The sequence below is a fragment of the Sinohyriopsis cumingii genome, chromosome 3, assembly GCF_028554795.1.
Source record: "Sinohyriopsis cumingii isolate HCF-2022 chromosome 3, ASM2855479v2, whole genome shotgun sequence".
NCBI classification, from domain to species: domain Eukaryota; kingdom Metazoa; phylum Mollusca; class Bivalvia; order Unionida; family Unionidae; genus Sinohyriopsis; species Sinohyriopsis cumingii.
In genome coordinates this window covers 99,838,804-99,865,542 of record NC_142963.1, presented here as the reverse complement: position 1 = coordinate 99,865,542, position 26,739 = coordinate 99,838,804, and the positions used below count along the sequence as shown (strand labels likewise).

The 26,739-nt window shown below is 41.8% G+C and overlaps 1 protein-coding gene across 1 annotated transcript in view; it reads right to left on the bottom strand.

Moving 5' to 3' along the window:
* The window catches only part of LOC149803387 (uncharacterized), a 98,815-nt gene that overhangs the window by 19,892 nt on the left and 52,184 nt on the right, over positions 1 to 26,739 (bottom strand). Inside the window, exons 19-20 of the mRNA XM_089953924.1 lie at positions 3,217 to 3,323; positions 189 to 256 (exon numbers count right to left, since the gene is read on the bottom strand). Of these exons, the coding sequence (XP_089810050.1) occupies positions 189 to 256; positions 3,217 to 3,323 (175 nt within the window). The remainder of the gene's footprint in view (positions 1 to 188; positions 257 to 3,216; positions 3,324 to 26,739) is intronic.

Genomic DNA, 26,739 nt, shown 5'->3' with positions numbered 1-26,739 from the left:
CAAATAAAATTCTAAAATGTAAATCTTTTGAACCAGATATTTTTTAACCAAATTTTAGCCCTGGGTTAAGCTGTGTCTAGCATAAATATGTTTGGATATTATTAGAAAGGATTTTTAAGGACCAGTCTGCATAAAAATACCATATTCTACTATGACAGGTTTATTTGAAGTTTTACTGTATTTATTACCTTGTATTCTGCAGTTTACTGTACTTGCAGAAATTTCGTAAGCTTCCATTTTTGCAAGCACTGTTGAGCTGAAAGATATCAAGAAACATAAATAAGGAAGTAATGGTGTTAACCTTATATCGGAGAAACCTTTCAGTGAATACACATAATCAAAACAAACAAATGCTTTTGCATAATATTTAAAGTTTCAATGTTTTCATAAATAAAAATAAATATGTTAGAGCTCAAAAAGAGAAACACTAAACACTGTGTATGTTGGGACACGATAAAATAGTTATTTTTTTCCTGTCCTAGAATTTATGGTGAAACATTTTTTGACTTTGGTCATATGTCCCAAGACTTAAGAAACGAAACAAATTTGTATTGCATTTGTGCTCGTCTCTCCAAACCCCCCCCCCCTTCACGTTGCAATACAATAGATAAATAAAACGCTTAATTGATAATAAAAAGAAAGAAACTCACCTTGTGTTGTTATCATTTATTCTTTTTTTCAACATGAACAATAAAGAATAAAATGTATCCATGAAATCTGTAGAAGTAGCGTAGGCTTTCATACTGTAGCGTGTATCAATTATGTCCGATAGTATCAGCGATACCACACACCACGTTGTTTACTGACATGAACAATGAGAAGCAATTGTGTGTGGTTGTGCTCAAAGGTTTGAACATGTTATCCGACTGAAAACTGGAACCAACAAAATCGCAAACAAGAGGGAAATACTCAACCGATACCTTGAAGACACCATTCAGGCATGATACGGTGTTTGATGCAAACTAATCAAGATTTAATTATATCCAGGTCTACTCTATTACAGTATCTCGCAAATAAACATCATCATTTGAAAACACATTCACTTCAGTGCAAGTGACAATCTTTTCACCAGCTCGGGTTACAGAGGTATCCTTACTATTTACTCGCAGACATCAATGCTCCTTTGTATTATTTGTAACCACATATACCAAGCACATAGAAGCACTGGTGGTGAATAAACACGAATGGCAGAGAGCAGTTAACTCCTTCTTTGAACCTACCAACAGGACATCAAAGACAAAAGGTTATTTTTATTACAAAGCAAGCCGATCTCAGAAGCCGACTTTGGTTACGTTTATTTTGTAAAGGATACAAAGGTTATTTTATTGCAAAGCAAGCCGACATCGGAAGCTGACTATGGATTCTGTGAAGTGAGCTGACTTTTTTAAATATTTTTTTTGAATATACAACGATGGCCGAGATATGGAAGCAAACTTGCATTCCTTTTCACCTGTATTCACGCGAATTTTGAAAATAAATTGAAACAATCGAACAAATTTTCAAGTGACACAGTATAGTGCTTTGTGCACAGATGTCGATGACCCAGCGTCACCCAGTATATTTGGAGAAAGTAAAATCATGTGATGAATTCGTGAAGGCCAGAAGAGAAGCAGATGATTTCGCAAACGAGAGGGAAATAATCAACCGATATATTGAAGACAACTGCCATTGACGCATGACACGGTGTACGGTGCAAAATAGCCAAGATTTAATTATATCCAGGTCTACTGATTGACAGTATCTCGCAAATAAATATCATTATTTGAAAATACATTCACTTGAGTGCAAGTGACAATCTTTTCGCCAGCGCGGGTTGCAAAAGTGTCATTACTATTTACCCACAGACATCATTGCACCTTTGTATTAATTATTACTACAGATGCCAAGCACATAGAAACCCTGGTGGTAAATAAACACAACTGGCAGCCAGGAATAAATTTCTTCTTTGAACTCACCGACAGGACATCAAAGACAAAGGTTATTTTTATTACAAAGCAAGAGGACCTCAGAACCCGCCTTTGGACTCTGAAGCCGCAATTTTTTTAAAGGATATCAATACAATGATTATTTTATTGAAAATCAAGCTGACCTCGGAAGCCGACTATGGATTCTTTTAAGTGTGCCGATTTTGTATTTTTTATTTTTGAATATACAAAGACGGCCGCAATATAGAAGCTACCTTTGGTTCCTTTTCACCGGTATTCACGAAAATTTTGAAAAAAAAGTGAAACAATGGAACAGTTTTTAAAGTGACACAATATAGTACTTCGTGCGCGAACATCGATGACCCAGCATCACCCAGAATATTTGGAGAAAATAAAATTACGTGTTTAATTCATTAAGGCCAGAAGAGAAACAGATCATTTCGCCGACAATATCGTCATTAACATGGATGAAACTCCAGTGTACTTTGATCGCATTCCTGGATGGACTAACGATAAGATGGGGGTCAAAAGTGTGAGAATTAGCAAGACTAGTGCAGATTTGAAAAAATCTGACTTTTGTCCTTGCAGTTTCCGCTTCAGATGAAGTGTTGCCTCTAACACTTTTTCACGGTATGAGAAAGCTAAAAAAATATTCATGTACCGAAAGAATGGATAGTAAGTGTGCAGGAGAAGGGTTGTGTTGATGAGATGCTGCTGCAGTGGATTAAGAGTTTTATCTCACGTACAGTTTTATATTTTTAAAAATAAAATTTCAGTTGGTGTGCATTACCGACATGTAATTTTCAAATGATTTAAAAGGTGTCCCACAACTTGCGACTCGAAAAATCGATGTGTCCCAGAACATACAGTGCATAAACAATTTTAAAATTAATTTATGATGTCCCAACAAATACCTTGTCCCAACATATACGGTAAATACGGTAACAACAAAATGGAAATGATGTAACATAATAAAAATTTATTCTGATATTATATTTCATGTTTAACTGATTTGACACTCATATTTTGATTAGACTTGGTGATCACCCTTGACTGATATAAGGAACAAAGTCTAATAATAGTGCAATATTTTCAATATGTAAATATCGTACAAGTTTCGATGAATAAACACAAATAAATCATTGATTTTACATAGTTTAAAGGTATGAAGCTTCAATAAATATAAAAGGTATACTTTAGAGCAGACAGTAATACACACTGTGAAAGGAAAGTAACAACTCAATTAGAAGAGATTTAACATAGCAAAACGTATTACAATGTCCTCACGTACCTCGGTTGTGAGCTCTTGTTCCAGATTTTTAAAGTCTGCACTGGTTTTGTCTTGATATGTTGCTTTGTAGTCGCGGTTAATCCTCAGTGTACCAACAAAGCGTTTGACTGAAGAAAAAAAAAACAACAAAAGAAACTGCAACAATGAATGGTATTAATGGCACATTTTTCCTTCAGATGACATTATTCTACAATGAAAAATGTGGTTTCCAGTTAAAAATTCTGCTTGAGCATAGTTTTATTTTAAAGAGAGAAATAGGCTAGAAAACTAGCTTTCCTCTTTCGTGGGTACACAGCGTATATCAGCAAGCCAATATCAAAAACCAATTCCTATCATATTTTGTGTCTCCCATTTAATTTTTTGTGTAGCGATGTGCTTATGATGTAGCATTTGAAGCGGGGATCCAGACTAATATCCCCGGTGCGTCAGGAGAAATACGCAAGGAGAGTCCGTACTTTTGCTAAGATGCAGGATGCTTATTCTCTCGATCAGAACATATACATAGACATAGACAAATTTGATTAAAGTCAGAGTTTGCACCAAAGACACTATATGAGAAGCAGCTATTTATCTCAGCTGGTTTCATAGATTGGGTGCCATTCTGAACACCTCGACAGTGCCAGATTACCAATTAAGCACACCAAGCACATGCTTAGGGCACCAACCCAACAGGGGCAACATAAAATATCAAATTAATTATTGATGATAAAACTGAATGAATTATATATGACAATTTAGAGCTGTTTGTGCGAGTATTTTGATCTGGAATGATGGCAACACTGGAATTTTTCAACCTTTTTAGCTTTAATATTTTTTTTTGTTTTTTTTTGTTTCACATTTTGTAGGAGAGGAGGGGGAGCCATATATTTTCAGTGCTTAGGTCCCTGGAAGGCCGTAATTTGGCACTGCACCTCAGATATTGTTCAAAGACACAAATATTCTTAGGATGTATGTTGGCACAGTAATTTTTGCAAAATGGAATCCACAATCTATTCAGACCACCTCAGCATATAATGCATATGGATTGACTTTAGGATTGTCTGTGAAGTTACGAATGGGAAAAAAAAATGGTTTTATGCATTCAAAGCTTATTGTTCAGTGTCACGAAATTGTGTATGAGTTATATCAATATGTATATGTTGTCAAAAATGTACTCGGGTTTCGTTGCCGCGTACAGCTTCACCCGAGGGTGGTATATTTTTTCGGCTCTACTTATTTCGAAATCCTAAGCGAAACTCAGACCCCTGCACGTGCAAATTGCCTTCAGCGGGAAACCTAAGTACCTAGCTGCGCATATCTGTCACAGCTAGTGTACATATAGAGCAAATTCTCTATAACCAAATTACATTACGCCGAGTCTTGTCAGGAAGCTTACCCCTTTCCGGAAGCAAATCTTCAGCTGTAGAGGTAATGAAATTTTCTTTATTATTATTCGTTTATGACAGAATTGTTTTCATACTTTAGATGTTTTAGAACCTTAATGTTTCAAAAAGACTTACACCTGCAAAAATATTCATTGAATGCAGTAGCTAACGAGCAGGAAACGTATATTTATTCTAAATTCTACAGTCAACACCTAGGTTATACAACGCCATATTAGCAATACTTTAGTCTGGTTCGAGTTAGCTATTTGTTGTAACTGAACAAATTGATATTTAATTATACGCTGCATGCATTAAACGATTAATGTAATGGGTAACGAATTCATGTGCGCGCATGCGCAACATATATCAATGCAGAAGTACTTATCCGTGTCATATGTACTACACGGTTTAGTAGTTACAATTTTAGCTGCCTTATGCCATGCCTTGTATATGGTTTAATGTGGAGTCACCAGCTGTAGAGCTGCTTTATACATGCCTGCCATGCCTTATACATCGTTTGATGTGGAGTCACAGAACTGTGGGGTTTCGTGTGATATATACGCTGTATTTTGGTGACGTTGGATCGGAAGAGTGGACTGGTTTTCTCGATGCGAGGGACCAGGGCTTCGCGACCATCGGGTCTGTGATGTGAGTTCTCGAGGGATCCTTGAACAGACTGAGAGGAGCGAGCCATGCATTGGTGCTTCTCTGGCCATTGACAAGAGCGCGTGGGACCGGAGTTACATCTTGGACGTCAAATGGGCGCCACGATAGTTATATATAGTGTTCCATGTTATTTCCACTATTGCATTTCATAATTTCATTCATTCCTATTGCTATATCGTTGTGTGAACGATCGATAGGTTCATAATTTCAGTCATTCTTTTTTCAATATCGGTTTACGATCGATAGGTTCATCATTTCATTCATTCGTATTGCTATATCGTTATGTGAACGATCGATAGGTTCATCATTTCATCCATTCCTATTGCTATATCGTTATGTGAACGATCGATAGATCGTAATTTACACTGCTTTTCAACATCGTTTTATGAACGATACAAATTTACTGTTTTTAAATATCGTATTATGAGCGATACATTCAAATTTGCATTCTTTTCTAGATCGTTATTTGAACGATACATTCAAATTCATATGCCTTTCAATATCGTTGTATGAACGATACATTCAAGACTCTTTATATAGGGGTGTAGATGACTTTTATTTTGTTGATAGGTGATAGGAATTCACGTTTGTTTTTAAATTCCATTTAAATTCATGTTGAGTTTTTTTCTCTAATTGTTGTTGATAGTTCCATGTTAGGAACTTTTATAATTTTCCTTATCTTTTTGTTTATAATGGTGTCAGATTTGTTAATCTTTAAATTGCGTTTATAAATAAACATCTTGTAAACGCCGGTGCTTTTCGTGTCTTCCCTAACCCAGTCCCAACCCGGCTTCATCCTGTGACATTCTGTCCTTGTTTCGTAAATAATCGAGGCAGTCTGAATGACAGATTTTGATGCTCATTTGAGCTATGATTCGAAGGATTGACCTTGAACTTGTAAATGGACTGAGTTGATATACTTTGCCAACACTTCAACCAATTGGCTAAGATTTAAAGATGACGCAGAAACGCCCTAGGTCTTTCATATACTTACGACTGGATGGTGAGGTTGTGTATATGATGTAATTTGTGAGAATGTGTATGCCATTGTGCATAAAATACAAGAAGTAACAAGGTCAATATGAAGATAAAAATAACTATCTGTACCTTTGCAACTTTACCCCAATGTAGATTACATAAAAATTATAACACAGAATGCTACTCAAAACTGTTCCTCCAATGACAATATAGATGGACCTTTTCTCCATGGCATAGATTACATAGGTGAATGTTTTATTTTATGGTACCCTTGTCTGGACCTTTGGATTCTCAGGATAATTCAACAATGATTTCTTTCGCTTTAGGTTTTGCCATTATTCATTAATGCAAAAATTATTTAAACACCCAGTCTCCCTTGCCCTTGGGACGATATATATATATATGTCCTTTTGCCATTATATATATTGTAAAATGTCCTTTTGCCATGCACCTAGTGAAGATTTAAGTTTACTGGACAAACAAGCCACTGCTTTTATCCATTCTGATGAACTATTCATTTGAACAGAGATGCTAATAATAATAATAATGAGGACTTTGGATGGCGCCTAATCTTTAGAACCTCTAAGCGCATTACAACATTAGACAACACCTATAACAAAAAAAGCATATATAATGATTTGATTACAAAAACAAACGCAATGAGTAGTAAGGGGGGTCACCTTACGTACAATGGGAATTAGCATTAAAATACACCCTGGGTCACTATACGTACAATGGAAATTTAACATGGAGAAAAATCGTATAGCACTTTACGTACAAGGGGAATTTAACAGGGCGAAAAATTGTGGGTCATTTTACGTACAAGGGGAATTTAACATGGGGAATAGAGTTTGGGTTTGTTTAGGGACAAGGGGATTTTTTTTTTTTTAAAAAAAGGGTAGGCAATTGAAAAGTGTTTCTCTTTTCGAGAAATTTGCGTGGCCCTGAAAAGGGCCTTTGGGTTTATGTTAATGTATTCATTAACATAAATGGCACCGCATTGGTCTTCTTCTTGTCCTTAGGCTGCGTCTCACTGTTGGCCCGTAAATCGGCACTCTTTTCAGGCATCCTTGTCTTTCAACGTAGATCCTACGTATCCACAGGCTGGTGTTTGTCCTGTGGACAACGGTCCACTTGGATCGGACATACATGAGCATGTCCGTCCTGAACATCATGGAAGACACAAGGGTGGATGACTCAGCTGTGGTCCACATCTTGAAGCGACGAGAACAGGTGAATCAATGCAGTGAACTGCGCTTATTTATAGGTAGAGGTAGGATTGAAACGGATTGAGTTCATTCACCAATCCAAACACGCGTTACAAAATTCAGTCAGCTCGCATCCAATCCGAAGAGAACAGTCTGTGACGTCACGTGGTCTATATAGATTCGCTAGCGCTTGTGTGCAGTCAATCTATGCGACAGTGATTCAACATGACGAAAACTCAGAAAACGATCCATTGGGGTGCACCAACAGGGGAGACTGCCCAAGGGAACCCGGACTTACTTTCAGAAGAGGTGAATTGGGATTTTGTGGATTTTCTCTCCTCGCAAGAATTTGTTCCGGAACCTTCGTTACCTTCTTCATTACCGCAAGTGGAGAATTTTAGACAGAGACAGAAAGAATTGGAGAAATTTATGCAACGACAAAAGGAAGCGGAACAAGCTTTTCTCCTACAGCAACAGCAGCAAGAAGAAGAGGTAAGAAAAAAACAACAGCAACAACAGCAAGAAGAAGTAGCAGCAAAGAAACAAGAGGGTGAAAATCAAACGGTCACGGTACTGTTGGACATTTTAGCGAAGTTAAGAAGTCTGAAACAAATGTATCAGACTTCTTTATTACGACCGAAGAGAATACGACCTTCCCGAGCTAAACACGTTAACCCTGTGACTAAGCCTACCGTACCACCCTTAGTGATTTCAACCCAATCATCATCATCATCATCAACATTACGCAGTCCAGAAGTAGGCCTTGGCCGTGGCAAAGGCTTAAGGCAGTTAAAGTTGATTGCTTAAACTCACCCCTACACCAAAATAAAAAGGCCCTTTTCAGGGCCACCCACATTTCTCGAAAAGAAATACAATTTCAATTTGCCAATAACTAAAAAAAAAACAAAAAAACAGACCATTTTACCCCCTATAGTACGTGTCTTTGTATGAGTGCGTGAGTGTAGCTTATTTTAAAATCAAAACTCAGAGACACTTACCTTATATCATTAATTTATTCTTTTATCCATTTTTTTACAATCCAATTCACAATTCACAACAGAACACTTTAATTAAAAGTTTATTGACTTCTTCTGTTTCCTTGTTTAGTCTGTTTTTTGAATTTCTTCACCGTCACACTCTTTTCCTCTTCTTCCTCCTCCTCGCTTTCTTCCCTTCTTTTCTTCTCCTGTTTCTTTTTCTTCACCTGTCTTCTTTCTTCCTCAGAAGAATCCCTCTCTTCCTCTGAAGAATCCCTTTCTTCCTCTGAAGAATTCCTCTCTTCTTCTGAAGAATTCCTCTTTTCTTCTGATTCCTCTTGTTTCTTTTTTGGGCAATCTGGAGACCAGTGTCCTTTTTCTTTACAATAATAACAGGTATCTTGACTTTTGTCTTTTTTAGCCCCTGTTTCTTTTCTTTTTTGACGGTCTGGACACTCTGAAGACCAATGCCCTTTCTTCTGACAGATATAGCAAGTATCTTGACTTTTATCTCGAAAGGAAGGAGAGTAGTCCGTCGGCTGGTCTGAAGAGAATTTTCTAATGACCCCTCGCAAAGCTCTGACAAAACGTTCGATTTGGTTAGTCTCTTCCATCGTTGTGCTCGGCTTGAGAGTGAAATGAATAGTGAAAGGACAAGACACACACCCTTTTATATACGCTGGTTTGCCATGACTATAAATTAGTCTATGGTGTTTAAACTTGAGTCATTTGACGTTTTAAACTCAAGATGAAAGGATCCTATTCATTCGAGAAGAAAGAAGAAGAAGAAAGTAAGAGGCAGAAACGTGATCTATCGCCTCGTACCAGGGCTGAAATCTTGGCACAAATTCATGCCAGTGATTTTGAAGAGGACATGAGTGAACCAGAATTTGAAACCTCTAAACCAAGTTCACCACCCTTAGTCAACCCTGAAAAGTACTATTCCATTCGAGAGACGGAAAAGCGCTCCTCAGGAAAATTTAGAACTACGGCTTACAAATACACGGTGAAGTTTAAAGATTTCAAGGCTGAAGTGCCGTTAGAGAAAGCAGAAGTGTTTATCACTGGGGTGTGGGATTCTTTGCTCACTGCACTCAAGCGACAATGTCAACCCAAAGAAGACGATCGCTTGAGACTTTCCATACAACACGACGGTTTGAAATCCCCTGTTTGGATCGAGTTTAGCACCCTTGCAGAATTGACTGCTTATAAAGTCATGGACAAGATTCAACACGTACAACAATCTAATGATCAGTTTGACATCACCGATGGAAAAGCCACACTGGACATGACCCACGTCTCTCCTCCTCAAGGAACTGGACGCAAAAAGATGTTATTGGTGGACGACCTTCGCAACACCAAAAAGAGTCTCGTCCGAATTAACAACCCTCATGACCAGATGTGTTTAGCTCGTGCCATCGTGGTGGGACGAACCTATGCCAACAAGAACGACACGGTAGAATGGAAAAGAACCTGGAACACTATTCAACGTTCCCATCGAGCCAAACAACGAAACGAAGCAGAACTCCTGTTGCAACAAGCTGGCCTGTCTAAAGACGCACCCTGTGGCATTCCTGAGATGCAAACATTGCAAGATGTCCTAGCTCCACGCTACACCTTGAAAGTGCACCCTCAAGAAGTGCGTGGACCTCTGTTGTTTCGAGGCCAAGATTTTAAGGCTGGAAAATACATTCACCTTTATCATCACGATGACCATTTCGATACCATTACCAGTATCACTGCATTCCTGGGATATGTTTATTATTGTGAGAAATGTGATTATGGTTATAACAATCGAGAGCAACACAAGCATTGTGGAATGAAATGCCCAGGATGTTTGGCCTCTCCACCCTGTCTGAGCGAAGAACCAGTGCCTTGTTCAACTTGTCAGCGCACGTTTGTCAGCCCTACCTGTTACCAACAACATCTGAAAACACAAGGTTCACAGAAGAAATGCGCTTGTCAACTGCTGAGATTGTGCCCTACCTGTGGACAAGGCATACTTACCAATAAGGCCAAGGCACACGTATGTCGAGGAAAGAAAAAATGTCACATTTGTCACCACATCGTGGACTTGGAACACCAATGTTACATGCAAAAATACCAACCCCCACCAGAGAAAGAGGACGGTCACAAGAAGAAAGGCAATTTCATCTTTTTCGATTTCGAATGCATGCAAGAGACCGGCATTCACATTCCTAATTTCTGCGTGGCTCATCGAGCGTGCGAGAAGTGCATTCAAGAACCTATCTTCAGTCATTGCCCTCACTGCAGCAAGATTCCTGGAGGGCGTGAAAAAATCTTTCGGGGACCGAACACGTTAACCGATTTTGCCCAATGGGTCTTAGACCCCATCGACAAGACGTGGAGCCAAGAGGACATCGAACGTTACGGAGATTGTCATCGTCATGCCACGGTGATGGCTCACAAGTTTTCCGGATACGATGGACAGTTTCTTTTGAGGTATTATACGGAACATTGCACCGAACGTCCTAAAGTGACTTTGAACGGAGCCAAAATCATTTTCATGCAAGTGGGACAAGTGCAGTTTAAAGATTCGATGAGTTACTTGGCCATGCCTTTGAGTCGAATGCCTAAAACGTTTGGAATGACAGAAATGGCTAAAGATTATTTTCCTCACTTTTTCAATACGGAAACCAATCAACATGCCGTTCTACCCCATTTGCCTGAGGCTCACTATTACGACCCCGACAACATGCGTACCGAACAACGAGAAGCTTTCTACGCTTGGTACCAGGCTCACGCTTCGGACCCTTTCGACTTTCAGGAAGAAATGCTAAAGTATTGTCGTTCCGACGTGGACATTTTACGACGTTGCTGTGGAAAATTTCGAGAACTGTTCATGGAACACGGAGGGGTCGATCCTTTGAAAGAAGCTTGCACCATTACCAAAGCGTGTTCCTTAGTGTACCGACAACGATTCATGCCTGAAAACACCGTGGCTGTCATCAGCCCTCAAACGACCCAATATGTCAAACGTCAATACTCGGTCAAAGCCCTACGTTGGTTACATTACTTGTGCGACAAGGAAGACAAGTGGATTCAGAATGCCCGCAACGGAGGGGGTGAAAAGACCATCGGAACGTATTCGGTCGATGGTTGGGACTTAGAAAACCCCAAGATCGTGTACGAGTTTAACGGTTGCTTATTTCACGGATGTCCCGTCTGCTACCCTGACCGTGACACTAAAAATCAGTTTTTACAACGGACCATGGAAGACCTGTACCAGGACACTTGTCAGCGACGCTTGAAGTTAGAACAGCAAGGATACCAAGTGGTGGAAATGTGGGAACACGAGTACGATCACCGTATGAAAACCGATCCCGAGTTTAAACGCCTCGTGGAAGTTACCAGTTCATGGACCCGCTGAACCCGAGGGATGGTTTGTACGGAGGAAGGACCAATGCCACCTGTTTGCTGTACCAAGCCGACGAAGAGAAAGGAGAAGAAATCAAATACTTGGACGTGTGTTCGCTGTATCCCTACGTGTGCAAATATTGTCGCTTTCCTGTAGGGCACCCACAATTGCTGACGGAACACATCGACCTGAAAAACATTCGACAATACGAAGGCTTGATCAAGTGTAAAGTTTTGCCTCCCACGAACCTATACCATCCCGTCTTACCTCACCATTGTCAAGGCAAACTGATGTTTCCCTTGTGCCGTACTTGTGCCGAAACGTGCAACCAAGACCAACCTTGTCAGCACACCCAGGAAGAACGTGCCTTGACGGGAACCTGGGTCAGCGTAGAATTGTTCAAAGCTCTGGACATGGGATACCAACTGTTAGAAGTGTACGAAATTTGCCACTTTCCCAAGACACAACAATACCACAAGGGTGATCCCAGTCAGAAAGGCATTTTCGCTGACTACGTGGATGCCTTTTTGAAACTGAAGCAAGAAGCCAGCGGCTATCCGTCCTGGTGTCACACTCCCGAAGACCAAATACAATTCAAAGAGAAATACTATGAACAAGAAGGCATCACTTTAGATCACATCGAGAAAAACGAAGGCAGGCGATCGTTTGCCAAAGTGATGTTAAATTGCTTGTGGGGTAAAATGGCACAACGACCGTGTTTACCCAAAACGGAATATTTGACAGAACCTTCCCGCTACTTCCAGATGATTCACGACAAAACCAAATACATGAAACACGTGGACGTCGTTCGCGAGGATTTGATCTTGGTCAATTACGAAGAAGATCTGGACTTTGTACAAGACGACCCTTTTGGAAATGTCATCATTGCGGCTTACGTGACAGCTCATGCTCGCTTAAAATTGTACGAAGCTTTAGAACTGTTAGGGGAACGCGTCCTGTACTTTGACACGGACAGTTGCATTTACATCCATCACCCGAGTCAATAGCACCTTGACCGTTTAGGAGCCTGGACAGACGAACATCCCGACGACAAGAATCTAAGTTTCGTCAGTGGCGGTCCCAAAACGGAATATTTGACAGAACCTTCCCGCTACTTCCAGATGATTCACGACAAAACCAAATACATGAAACACGTGGACGTCGTTCGCGAGGATTTGATCTTGGTCAATTACGAAGAAGATCTGGACTTTGTACAAGACGACCCTTTTGGAAATGTCATCATTGCGGCTTACGTGACAGCTCATGCTCGCTTAAAATTGTACGAAGCTTTAGAACTGTTAGGGGAACGCGTCCTGTACTTTGACACGGACAGTTGCATTTACATCCATCACCCGAGTCAATAGCACCTTGACCGTTTAGGAGCCTGGACAGACGAACATCCCGACGACAAGAATCTAAGTTTCGTCAGTGGCGGTCCCAAAAATTACGGCTACGAATACCGTGACAAACAAGGAGAAGTGCACACGACGTGCAAAGTGAAATTACTAACTCTGAATTATCGTACCAGTCGAGTGGTCAACTTTGGGGTATTGAAAGAAGCCTTGCAATCGAGAGAGGATGGAAACTTTAAAGTAACCACTTACCAACCGAACAAGATTGTACGTTTACCCACTCACCACATCGTCAGTCGACCTTTGGAAAAAGTTTATCAAATCGTGTACCAGAAGCGAGTGCGACTTCCCAATCATTTCACCTTACCGTATGGACACGTCGGTATTGGTCTGTATATAAAAAGGAACCCTAGGCAAGATCGATAGTTCATTGTGACTACCAACACTGAGCGAACAAGCTGAATACTTTCAGAGAAACACGAAACAAGTTGTTTAGAAAGGCACAATTCAAGTGCGAGACTTCGGAAGTGGAATGTGATTGTGAGCCTTGCGATGGGTACGATGCTGTACCTTGTGACTTGAGCGATGGCGTAAAGCATCATGGGAACTTTAGTGTCCCTACCCCTATCATGGAAAGTGATGTTGTGCGTGTCAAACCTGAGGGATGCGAAAGTGATGCCGCTCGTCCTCTTGGACATTTTACTGGGTTTCGTTTTAAAGGGGAATGTTCACCTTCACGTCTACCCCCCTACGGATGTCATCCAGCCCTGAGCAAACTCCTGCCCATGTCACTCAACCCTCATCGAAACGAACCTGTGAAAGACGAATATTCGTTCCCTGTGCGTTTGTCGGAATACTGCGACTTTGAAAATCGTCTTCAATCGTTCAAAGGAAAATGGCCTAAGTATCTGGGAGGACCGACCCCCGAAGAATTAGCCAGAGCCGGATTTTTCTTTTTGGGCGAAGGAGATAAAGTCAAGTGCTTCAGTTGCGGTGTGTCACTTCACCACTGGGAACCGCAAGATTCGGCCTACGTAGAACATGCTCGATGGTCACCGAATTGTCATTACTTACCCTTAGTGGGACCGAGACATTGAAGTAACTTCTTACCATAATCTGTTCATGGATACTTTACAAGAGAACATTTGTGCTTTGCCTGTGGAGTTGAGAGAACGCATTTACCGAGAGCTGGTCAAAATACAAGTGAAACGTAAAGAACAATTGCATCCGTTACGTCACCGGTGTTTGAACCACTGGTACCTGAAGGCTATACAAGGATTGATTCAATTGAAAGAGTTCCATCGGACAGACATTGATGAACGATCCTCTAGTTTTAAAAATGATTGGTTTGTTATGGACGATTCTATCTACTACATTGTAAATGTACTGCATCGAATTCCAGAGGAAGAGTTAACGAATTACCAACATCTTGTACACAATGTCAACTTGGTGAAAGAGGAAACTTCTGAACGAATTGTAATGTGCAAATTAGTGACTAAAGGATTTAAATTCAACACTGAAGTAAAACCATGTTTGTGCAAACAGTACATTTCTTGTGTCAGACCAAAGAGGATTTAGTATGACCTATTCATGGATACTTTGCTAGAGAATATTCGTGCTTTGCCTGTGGAGTTGAGAGAACGCATTTACCGAGAACTGATCAAAATACAAGTGAAACGCAAACTCAAAGTGATTCATCCGTTTTTAAATTATGCTCTGTTCCAAAGTACAAGAAGACTGATTATGAGTGGATATTACATTAGGCACAAAGTTAAACGAGGCTATTGGCCACCACCCAACGATTCCAAAAACAGTGTATATACTTATGGATACTTTACAAGAGAACATTTTGGGCTTGCCTGAGGAGTTGAGAGAAAGGATTTACCGAGAGCTGGTCAAAATACAAGTGAAACGTAAAGAACAATTGCATCCGTTACGTCACCAGATCTTTACCCACTGGTACCTGAATGGTATAAGAAAACTGATTCGTCAGAAATTGTTTCAGTGGTCAGACATTGTTCAAAACTTTGAGGTCGCCAGTGATGTACATGTTCATAATTTTGGTTACTTCGACATTCACTTACTGCAACGTATTGAGGAAGACGAGTTAAAGGATTACCAACATTTGTTACGTGGAATCTGCTTAGCGGAAGACGAAACTTCTAAACGAACTCTGACGTTTCGGTTACAGTATGTAACATTTAAATTCCCTACTGGAGAACGAAGATCTCTGGCTAGAAAGTACGTGTATTGCATCCGAAAAAAAGAGAATATAAAAACAGGCTGCCATGCCACGACTTATGTAATATGTCATTGAACAGATTCCGTGGAAGGTGCTCAATGACCATATTCAAACCGTGGATCATTACCATCAATTATTACAAGAACTGTATCCATTCAATTTGGGACGACAAGTGGTGTGTGTCTTAGTGACTTGTTTTCTGGGATTTCGTTTACCAGCCGATTCTTTGTGGACTCTTTACGATCAGTACTTACCATACCTCCATGGCCTTAAATGGTCACGAAAAACTCCTTTTGCTCAAAGCCTTGCGTTTTCATCTGATACTTCTCGACCTCAACAGGAAAAAAAAATTCGTCAACTTTTAGCTACCCAAGACGTGTATGACGATGTGTGTGTAGCTTGTGACTTACATCCCCATTGGACAGATGTCCGTGCCTGGAAAGAATGGGGTTTTGAGGCTTGGACCCAAGAAGTGGCCCAGTATGCACGAGAGTTGTTCAAGGAAAAAAGTTACTTTTCAACCCGTGTTAGTGACGGTGCCAGAAGAACCCGTCACCCAGGACAGGACTGTCGTGGACAGGCCTGAAAGACCCTTTCGGGAGGACACTTGTGTGACCTTACCCCCTACTATAGAACTGGTTAGAACATTACCCAAAACATGTTGTTGTACAGACACTTGTTTTTATTCCACGTTCATGGTTATCATGTGCCTTTTATTCTTGTACTTAAGCCTTTGGCTTTTAGGTATTTTTGTCTTTCGTATTCATGTTTGAAAAAAACATTCAATAAACGTGTTCTGAAAAAGTATATAAACTCTTGTCTTGTTTGTTTGTTTTTCGTGTCACAAGTGACATTTCTCACACAATGGCTACCTCTGCTGTCTGTGCTCCCTCTTCCTCTACTGTCAAAGTCATCGACGAACACTTAGATCGTGCCAGTTGGGAGGCTTTGTATCTTCGCCATCCCTTTAACATGCTCATTGCTGGACCTAGCGGTTCAGGCAAAATCGAATTCGTCAAACGTTTGATCGAACATAAACATCATTTGATCGATCGGCCACCTCAACGGATCGTGTGGTGTTACAAAGAGTGGCAATCGGCGTACAACCTCTTGCGAGAAAGTCAAGGCGATTCCATCGTGTTTGTGGAAGGCATTCCTAAAGAAGACGACAGCATCGTCTCTGACTCCCGTCAAACCCATTTGGTCATTTTCGACGACATGTTAGGAGAAGACGAAGAAGAAATTAAACTGTGGTTCACGCGCAAAGGGCATCACCGTAATGCCAGTGTCGTTTACATCACTCAAAATTTGTTTCAACAAAGTAAAGCCCATCGTACCATCAGTCTCAATGCGCATTACGTGGTCTTGTTTAAAAGCCCTCGAGATAAATCGCAAGTGCAAGTCTTAGCCAAACAGTTAGGAACGCCTTGGCTGACTCAGAGGTACGACGATGCCACTCAAACGCCACACGCCTATTTACTCGTCGATTTGAAACCTACGACCCCCGAGGATTTGCGATTTCGTACCCACTTGTTTCACCACTGGTGCCAAGACGGAGGGCCTGTCCTGTACACGTCTCCGTCCTCGACTTCATTTCACTCCACATAAAAAAATCTATAAAAACCTCAGACCTTTTTTCGTCTGTCTCACACAACGTCAACATGACGCCCCTTCAGTCGCATCTTCCCGTCAAATTGATTCGTGCCTTGTATGGCTTCAGTCGAGAAAAAAATCCACAAACACGAGCTCGTGTCTTAGAAGCTAGTCTCAAAGAAGTCTTACGATGGTTCTCGGTGACAGCACGTCAATTACTCCAAGGAATCATTCAGATTCCTCATCAAACCAAACGCTTTTTCGATCGAAACAAAGTCGCTTTGGTCCAACTGGCTGATCCCCGCATCGACACTCAAACCAAAAAACAAATCATTTTGAAACCTGGAGGGAGCGGTACTCTAGGAGGGGTCATCATTCGCTCTCTTAAGATGGGATCCTAATGCCCCCAAACTGCTCCCCAAGACAAAAGTCCAACGAAGCCCCAAGAAGAAAAAGAAAAAGACCAGGTCCCCAAGGAGAACTTATCCAGTGGCAGGACCCTCCTCTGACCAGACACCACCCCGGAAAAAGAAAAGAAGCCCTCAGAAAAAGAAACAGAAAAAAAGTCCCCAGAAAAAGAAAAGTCCACAGAAGAAAACTAGTCGCAAGAGAGGTACTTCGGCCAGGACGCAACCTTACACTCGCAAACCACGACCTGCCACAGCGGTGACTGCGTCTCCGGCAGCCTCACGTTTATCCACTTCTCCGTTAATGACACCCAGAACTGAAGAGTACTTGGAGACGTTGATCACACCAAGAACTTCTCCGTTGATGACCCCCAAAAGAACTTCCCCAGTGGCAGGACCCTCCAATTTAGTGGCAGTGGCTGCTGCTCACAAAGTACCTTCTCCCTAAATCAAAGTCCAAGAAAGATCGGGCATGTTACAAAGTTTACTGGATTTGTCCAAGCAAGAACTGGCTCGATTTAGTCCGTTACGTACCCCTGCACGACGTGTCATGCCTGTCCTCAAACTGATACGACGTAAAGACAATCAGTGGCGACGCGTTCCAGTATAAAAAAGGCCTGTGACCAAGTCGGGGTATCAGTGTTTTTTTGGTGCTCCTGAAGACTCAAAGATGTCACCCTCCAGAAAACCCCAAGGAAAGAAAAGGAAAGGACTGCCACCACGTTTAGCCAAACATGGGGACATGTTATCTGTCCTGTCCAAAGCTTCTCCACCCCTACGAAAATAACTCATTCAAACGGCCTCCAAAGAGATCATCGATACCGTGTGCGAATGTTGTTTGAACGTTTTGAAAGGCACGATCCCTTTGTCCAAACACCAGAAACAATGCTTAGGCAAACATCGTCACGTTCTTCGCCAAATGGATCAAAAGAAAATTCCCATTCGTCAAAAAAGATGATGTTGGTCCAACGTGGAGGCATTTTACCCCTCTTGTTAGGCCCCATACTGAAAGGAGTCTTGGGAACCATGTTGGGAGGATTGGTGGGAGCAAGATAAAAAGGCCCTTGGAAGTCCCAAGATCTCAGAATCGACCCCTGACAACCCGATGGAAGGACGAAAACTAGCTTTAGTGCCTTACAAACGATGGATGGAATACCATCGGTGGCAAGAACAACGCACCCCGCATTTACCTCCCAATCCCAATTTGAGCGAGATGTCCCAGTTACAACACGAATTGCAGTCCTTGATGGATCGCCAAGATTTGTCCGAAACAGAAAAATCGCAAAAGTACGGTCAACCCTTGCAACGACTGCAACTCTTTCGCCAGAAAGCTTTAGACGAAACAGCTTTACCCACTCTGAAAGATTTTAAGACCTTGATGAAAAGTCCAGCACCATCATCACTACCGCCACCACCACCACCACCACTACTACCATCCCCAGTGGTCACCAGAGATGCTACCCCACAAAGACCTGAGGAAGAAGAGATGCGAGAAGTGTTTCAAACACCGTCAGCAGCTCCCATTTCGAGTAAGATTGCAGCATCCTTGTTGACCCCGTCCCCCACACCCCAACGAGAAGAAATGAAAGCTTGGGTTAAAAAGATGATGTCCACTCCTCCTTCGACAGAAGTGAAAAAGAAAGAAGGGAAACCAGAAGTGAAAAAAGAAAAGAAGACCAAAGCCATTCCATTGCCACCTCCACCACTACCTTCGACTTCTACTCCCGTAGCCCATCGGACACGTAAATCCGTTTCCAAACCACCCTTTCGACCCACCCAAAGTAGCATCACCGAAGAGTGGGTGACTTATTAACACACAAAAAATGGAAAAGGTCTTAGCCAGTATTTACTACGATCCCTCCCATCCTGCAGGTTACGCAGGAGTTCAAAAGTTCTATCGTGCTGCCAAAACGCGACTGAAAAGTCTCCGTTTACCTCAAGTGCAACGATGGTTACAAGAACAAGCTACCTACACTTTACACAAACCCATTCGACGCAAGTTTGCCAGAAGTCGCACCCGAGTGGAAGGCATTGATCATCAATGGCAAGCCGATTTAGCCGATGTCTCTCATTTGGCCAGCTACAATCGTGGCTACAAATATTTGTTTTGTGTCATCGACGTCTTTTCCAAATTTGCCTGGGTCGTGCCCTTGACTACCAAATCGAGCAGCGAGTTAGTGCGAGCCTTGCAACGGGTGTTGAAACAAAGCGGTCGTCACCCTCTTCGATGGCAAACGGACAAAGGCACCGAATTTCTGAACCAAGCTTTCCAAAAAGAATTAAAGAAACGTGACATTCATTTTTTTACCACCGAGAATCCCGAAACCAAAGCCAGCATCGTGGAACGTTTTCAACGCACTTTGAAAGAACGCATGTGGAAATATTTTACGCATCACCACACTCTGAAGTACATCGACATCTTACCGCACCTGGTGCAAGCGTACAACCAATCTTACCATCGAAGCATCGGACGTGCCCCGCAAGACGTGACTCCCGACAACGAAGTGTTGGTGTTTGAGCGTCTGTTTGGTACGTCCCCGACGAGGGCTGTCCCCGACGAGGGCTGTCCCCGACAAAAGTGGAGTGTTGGTCGCAGGAGATTGGGTGCGCATTGGCAAAACCAAACGCACTTTCGACAAAGGTTACTTACCTAACTGGACGACCGAATTGTTTCGCGTCACTGGACGAGTGCATGGCCGTCATCCTGTCGTCTATAAATTGGAAGACATGAATGGAGAAGTGCTCAAAGGAGCGTTTTATTTGCCCGAGTTACAACGTGTCACCAAAAAAGAAGACGACATGTACGACATCGAAAGCATTCTCGAACGCAGAACCCGTAAAGTGGGCAAACGACGTGTCAAAGAAGTGAAAGTACGTTGGAAAGGATATCCACCCAGTTTTGATTCTTGGATCGACGCTTCGCAAGTCATCGACTATAAAAAGAAGTGACCATCATGCCTTTTCACACATCAGACGCAGCTACGTCGACCACTCCTCCTTCACCTAGTTCTTCTGTGCAAGATTTACAAAAACAACCCTTGTGGGTGTGGTGTGGAGAACGTGTGCCTAAAACGCAAATCGTCTTTTTCTGCCAAATCTTCGTGGTGTATTGTCATCGGGGCAGCCATTGCCAATTTGAGTTTGCAACAAGGAGACAAACAATTGTGGACCATTTTATTGAGCAGTTGCATCGGTTACCTGCTTCCCAATCCCTCCCTGAAATTCTCCTCGAACGGGAACCACGGGAACCTTGTGTCCAGTGCCAGTGCCAGTCACCACTCCAACAACAATCACAACCAGAACCCCATTTTGGGCGGAGACACGCCTCTGACATCCAGTAACCCCTCGGAGAGCCACAGAACTCTGGAATTATGAGTCACCAAAACCAATTTTACTTAACCTTACACAGTGACATTTCCATGGAGGTGTTTCCCCACAACACGTTGTGCTGTTACACGGCCAAATTACCTCAGGCCATCCCCTTAGATCACGAAGCCCATTGGGAAGTGGCTTTAGTAGAAATGATTCACCCGACCCAAGTCCTCAATGTCCTTCCCAATCAAAATATTTTTGATGTGGAAGTTCATGACGAGCAAATGCAACAGTGGATGGATAGCAATGTCAAATATGACAAGAAAACCCGTACACAAAAGTACACCACCTATCACTTGTTCATTCCTCCAGGCTATTATTTTAGTGGTCAACATTTGGTCAGCACCATAGCCTCCAGGTTTAATGTCGTGTTTATGAAAGCTTTGGAGCATGTCAACAAAAGTGTCACCATGGAGTACCACAAAGCAGCTCGTCGCTTCTTGATGAAATTTGAACGGAGTAAAATCATGTCCATTTTATTTTGTCCTGAATTGTTTGACATGTTGGGCGGAGACATGGACATGAGAATGGCCATGATGAAGAAAAACGAATTACCCATCGTTTACGACAACGAGTCTTTTAGCAAGTTATTTCGTACCCCGGTAGAACTGAACCAAGGACTGAATTTGATGTTTGTGTACTCCGATGTGGTGGAGTACAACGTGGTGGGACACACCTCCGTGCCGTTACTGCGTGTCATTCCTTTCAAAGTAGATTCTGCCACGAACGCTGACGAGGAAGGTGGAAACACTTACCACGTTCACCGCGAATTTGTCCATCCTCACTATTTGCCTGTCAGTAAGTCGTATTTGGACACGGTCAACATTGCTATAAAAGGAGATCTGGGACAAAATATTCCATTCACCAAAGGAAAAGTCACGGTGAAACTCCATTTTCGAAAACGGTTCTCTCACGATTCGTAAGTCATGTATCCAATGTACCGAGGGGTTGCTCGACAGCGAGGACACGGTTTAGGAGATATGCTGAAATCGGCCTTTCGTTCGGTGGCCCCGGTGTTGAAACCGATGGTGACGCGGATTGCACGCCTTGAAAGATGCGGCACTGACGCAAGCAAAGAATTTCTCCAAAATGTCATCATCGACAAACAAAACCCTAAAGAAGCCTTCATGAGGGCAGGCAAAAATGTCTTGCTGCAAACGGGCAAAGACATTTTGGGTCGCCGAGAAACACCTATAAATGCCCTGCACGCTACCGAGTCAGGCATTCAGCAAGGACAAGGCAGAAAGAGACGACGCAGAAAACACCCTTTCACCAGACTTCAAGCTAGAAAGGCCAAGAAAAGAAGAACCGTTCGAGACTTAGACGTTTTCGATTATTGAGAAAGAACAAAAAAAATGATGCACCGAGAGTCTTGCGCTTGTTCCAAGTCGGAACTGGATCTGTTTGCCATGCCCCCCACCATGATGACCATGCAAGAATCCCAGTGGGTGGAATTTCACCCCGTCTCCTCTTTGACGGATTCCGCTCCCATCGAGTTTGAAATTAAAGGACAGCCCGAAGATTACATCGATCTGAATAGCAGTTACTTGTACCTGAAAGTCAAAATTCTAGATAAGACTGGAGGTGCTATAGACGATGAAGCAGTAGCTCCCGTCAACAATTTCATGCATTCCTTGTTCAGTGGAGTGGACTTGTATTTGAATAACAAACTGGTCAGTAGCAGCATGGATACTTACCCTTATCGTGCCTACCTGGAAAATCTCTTGACGTACGGAATAGATGCCAAGAACACTCATCTCAATGCCTGTGTGGTATGGGAAGCTGACGAACCTACCAAGTTTGAAATATTGGAAACTGATGAAAAGAAAGACAACAATGATGGATTTGTAGAACGAAGAAAGAGAGTCACGGGAGTCGACACAAGTTTAGAACTGATGGATCGTTTGCATTTGGACATGTGGTTGCAAGAAAAGTATTTGCTGAACGGGGTGGATGTCCGCCTGAGACTCAATCGTAGCAGTACCGCTTTCCATTTATTGGCTGATAGTGACGGTTACAAAACCAAAATCCAAGAAGCCAGACTCTACGTACGCCGTGTGGAAGTGTTACCTAAAGTGGGAAACGACATTAGTCAGACGTTGAGCAGAACGACTGCCAAGTATCCCATACGACGCGTGGAAGTGAAAACCTTCACCATTCCCAAGGGACAACGATCCATGATCGAAGATTATCTGTTCCAAGGACAGTTACCCAAACTTTTGATCGTTGGTATCGTCGAGAATACAGCCTTCAACGGAGCTGCCGAAAAAAATCCTTTCTACTTTCAACACTTTGGCGTGTCCAAAATCGAAGTCAGTCGCGATGGCAAAACCTTGTGTACCCGACCGTTTGAACCTGACTTTACCAAGAAGAATTACTTGAGATCGTACTTGTCCCTGTACGAAGCCACCGGACAGTTAGGAACCAATACCAGTCACGGTATTACGTACGAGGATTATGCAGGAGGCTACGCTTTGTGGGCTTTTGATTTCACTCCAGACCAAGGCAGCGACGAGGGACATTTCCACCCTATAAAATCCGGCCAGATTCGTGTGGAAATTCAGTTTAAAGACCGAGACCCTGATGAAACGGTGAACGTCATCCTGTATGCAGAATTCGATAATACGATAGAAATCAACAGTTTGAGAGAAGTCATCCTAGATTACTAGAAACCATGGAAGACTGTTGTCCCTCTTTACCTAGTGGAGAAACTTTGGACATGAAATGTGAGGAGACTGCGGAAGAAGAAGTGATCATGATGAAGTCGAGATGGCCAGAACAAGAAGCCCATTTAGTCTCCTGTTTTGCCAAACACTTGGTGGAAAACATGACGGAATTGATCAAGAAAAATTGCTATGGATGTCAAAACGATCATCCCAGTCAAATTCAACACGATAAATGCCTGATGTTGAGTCAAGAAGAAAAATTGGACGAGTATCTGGACGAAGCTTGGAGTCTCATCTCGGACAAAGACGTGTTGCACCAGTGGTATAAAGACTTGCGTGAACATTCTTGTCCACCATTAACCACTCAAGAGATCCATCGTATCGAAGCTCTCCTGAATCAGAGTGACGAGACGAAACGAAGAAACGGTTACTTGTCAGACATTTTCAAGCAAAAAGTCAGGATCGAATTGACGACTTATTATTACCTGTGAAGAAGAAAAAAAACACACAAATGGATACCTGGGAACTTTATTACCTTTTGAACCACAGTTCGTATACGGCTTCTTGGAATCCTGTCGTCTGTGCTAAAGATGAACTCCCTCATCGCAAACCTAAAGACCATCAAGCTTGCGTGATCAACACGGACGACAGTCATCTCCCAGGAACCCACTGGGTAGTCGTTTACTTTCCTCAAGAAGGATGTGTGGAATATTTCGATTCGTACGGATTGCCCCCTTTGGAAGACGATATCATTGACTTTATGAGAAGAAATGCTCAGACCACCCGATTCAATAACGTGAAATTACAAGGCACAGATTCCTTGGTGTGTGGACAATATTGTGTGTATTTTCTGCATCATCGCAGCCTGGGCTATTCCTTAGAACATTTAGTGACTCATTTTGATCCTCGTCGTTCTTCAAGAAATGATGTGAAAGTAGATCGATGGTTTTGTGACCATTATGCTTATCTTTTGTCTCAAGCTAGGAAACGTAGTGTCCATCAATGGCCTAATGATTTCCAACAGTGGAAATCACAATTTCATTCACAACGTTGTCAGCCTTGTTTAAAGTAGACTGTAAATTGAGAAAAAATGTTTGATGTTATCATGTTGGATTATTGTTTAAAATATGTTTGAGTTGTTGTTTAGTGTTAAGTGATTTTTGAATAAAAAATGTTGTGTTTTGAAAAAAAATGCCTTTGTCTTTTGTTTAGCTATAAGAATGTTGGATTGATGCTCTTTGATTTCTTACTATCCCTCTCATGACACTCACTGAACGTTGCGGCTCGAAAACCGTGTGGGGATGTTTTCCTTCACGTCCGCGCTTTGACTTTAAGAACCGGGGTTGTTTCCAGTCTAACCATCCATTGTCGACTCATCCTCCTAAGAAGATGTGTTCCAAACTAGCTAAGCTCAACGAAGCCTACGTGAATTTGCATGGGGTCAGACACAGTCTGATACCGAAGCCAGAAGAAATAGAGAATGTGAGAATGTTAAAAGTCACTGAAGACCTGATAGAAGAGCTCTTCAGAGAAGAAATGAACAGGGAAAAAGAAGAATGGACAGAGAAGTACAGACTTCAGAGACAGCAGCAACAGCAGCAGCAGCAACAACAACAACAATAGCAGCAGCAGCAACCTGAAGCTGACAGAGGCTTTGTCGATTGTCGTATCGACACCAAAGAGTTCTTCTTCTCTTTCCGAAGAAGCAGACCTATCGCCAGAAAGTCTATCCTCAGAGGACATCGCATTCTTAGAAACTAAAAAAGAATGCCATAGCAAACAAAAAAAAAAAAACAGCCCTTTTCAGGGCTACCCCAATACTCTAGAAAAGAAATAACGATTGATTTGCCAATGTGTGTAGGTAGTGTAGTGTGAATATAAACACTAACTCTTTTTTAAAAAATGTGAGGGTATGTGTTTGTGTGTTTGTGTTTGTAAGTGCTTAAGTAAGTTGGTATGGATAGTAGATTAAAATGATGTCTTTTTTGGTGTTTGAGGTGTATATTTGGGGTTAGATTGGATTGCTTTGCGTATGTAAATAGTCTATTGAAATAATTTATAAAAAATTTTAAAATAGTGATGGGTAGCATAAAAAAGTGAGTGAGTGTTTCTTTTAGGTCCGCGCGTTGTTATTTTTTGGTCATGATCTAGGTAAGATCAATTTTATGTTTTTTAGGGGGATGTTTTCCATCACGTCCGCGCTTTCAGTATAAATTGAAACTCGCTCGGCAGACTAGCTACCCTTGTTGATTGATCAACACCACCAGAAGAATGAACACCAGAATTGTGAAACTGTTAGAACTCCAGATGCACCTGGAATATGCCAGGCGCATACTAAATGAACTGGCCGCGGAGGCCATTGTCGAAGAAGCAAGAATGAAAGAGGAGGAGGAGAAAAGAAGAAGAAAAGAAGAGGAGGAGAGAAGAAACAAAGAAGAGGAGGAGGAGGAGGAGGAAAAGGAGAGAAGAAGAAATTTCAGAATCCCAGAAACCGAAAATTGGGATTCTGAAGCCACATATCCTGCCTCTGCACTTCAAGAAGAAAGGTGAAAGGAGACTGGGGAAGAAGATGCGTGTGTGGCGCCAGACCAGGAAGGTGCAACCATTAGATAGGTGCATCTAGAGTTAAAAAAACAGCCCTTTTGAGGGCTACCCAATACTCAAGAAAAGAAATAACTATTAATTTGCCAATGTGTGTAGGTAGAGTAGTGTGAATATAAACACTAACTCTTTATTCATAGTGCGTGTGTTTGTGTTTGTGTTTGTAACTGCTCAAGTAAAGTTAGTGTGAATAGTAATTTCTTTAGTTTCTTAGTGTATGGGGAGAGTATAGTTAGGGTTTTATTATATGAAATGAGAAAAGTGGGGATGTTTTCCTTCACGTCCGCGCGTTGTTTGGTCATGATCTAGGTAAGATCAATTTTATGTTTCAGGGGAATGTTTTCCTTCACGTACGCGCTTTAAGTATAAGAACCCACAAAGTTTGATGTTGGAACCATTCTAAGGAATAACTGAGACAAAATGACTCGAGTATCGGTTCTATTTAATGTATTGAGAGACATCTATTTCTGGATAATGGATGTAGAATATGTTTTAGGAAGAATAGAAGAGGAATGGAGGCATGGAGATATAAAAGACTTTGTAACGAGTCAAGTTCAAGACCTAAAGACAGCAAGAGATATCATAGCAGGGATGATTGAAGAAGAAGTCAGTAAGTCAAGAGGCTTCATTAACCCACCTTACTTCAGAGTGGGAAGTTTGAAGGAAGCACTGGATAATGTCATCAAAGTCCGGTGCTTCCTAGAAAAAATATTGTACT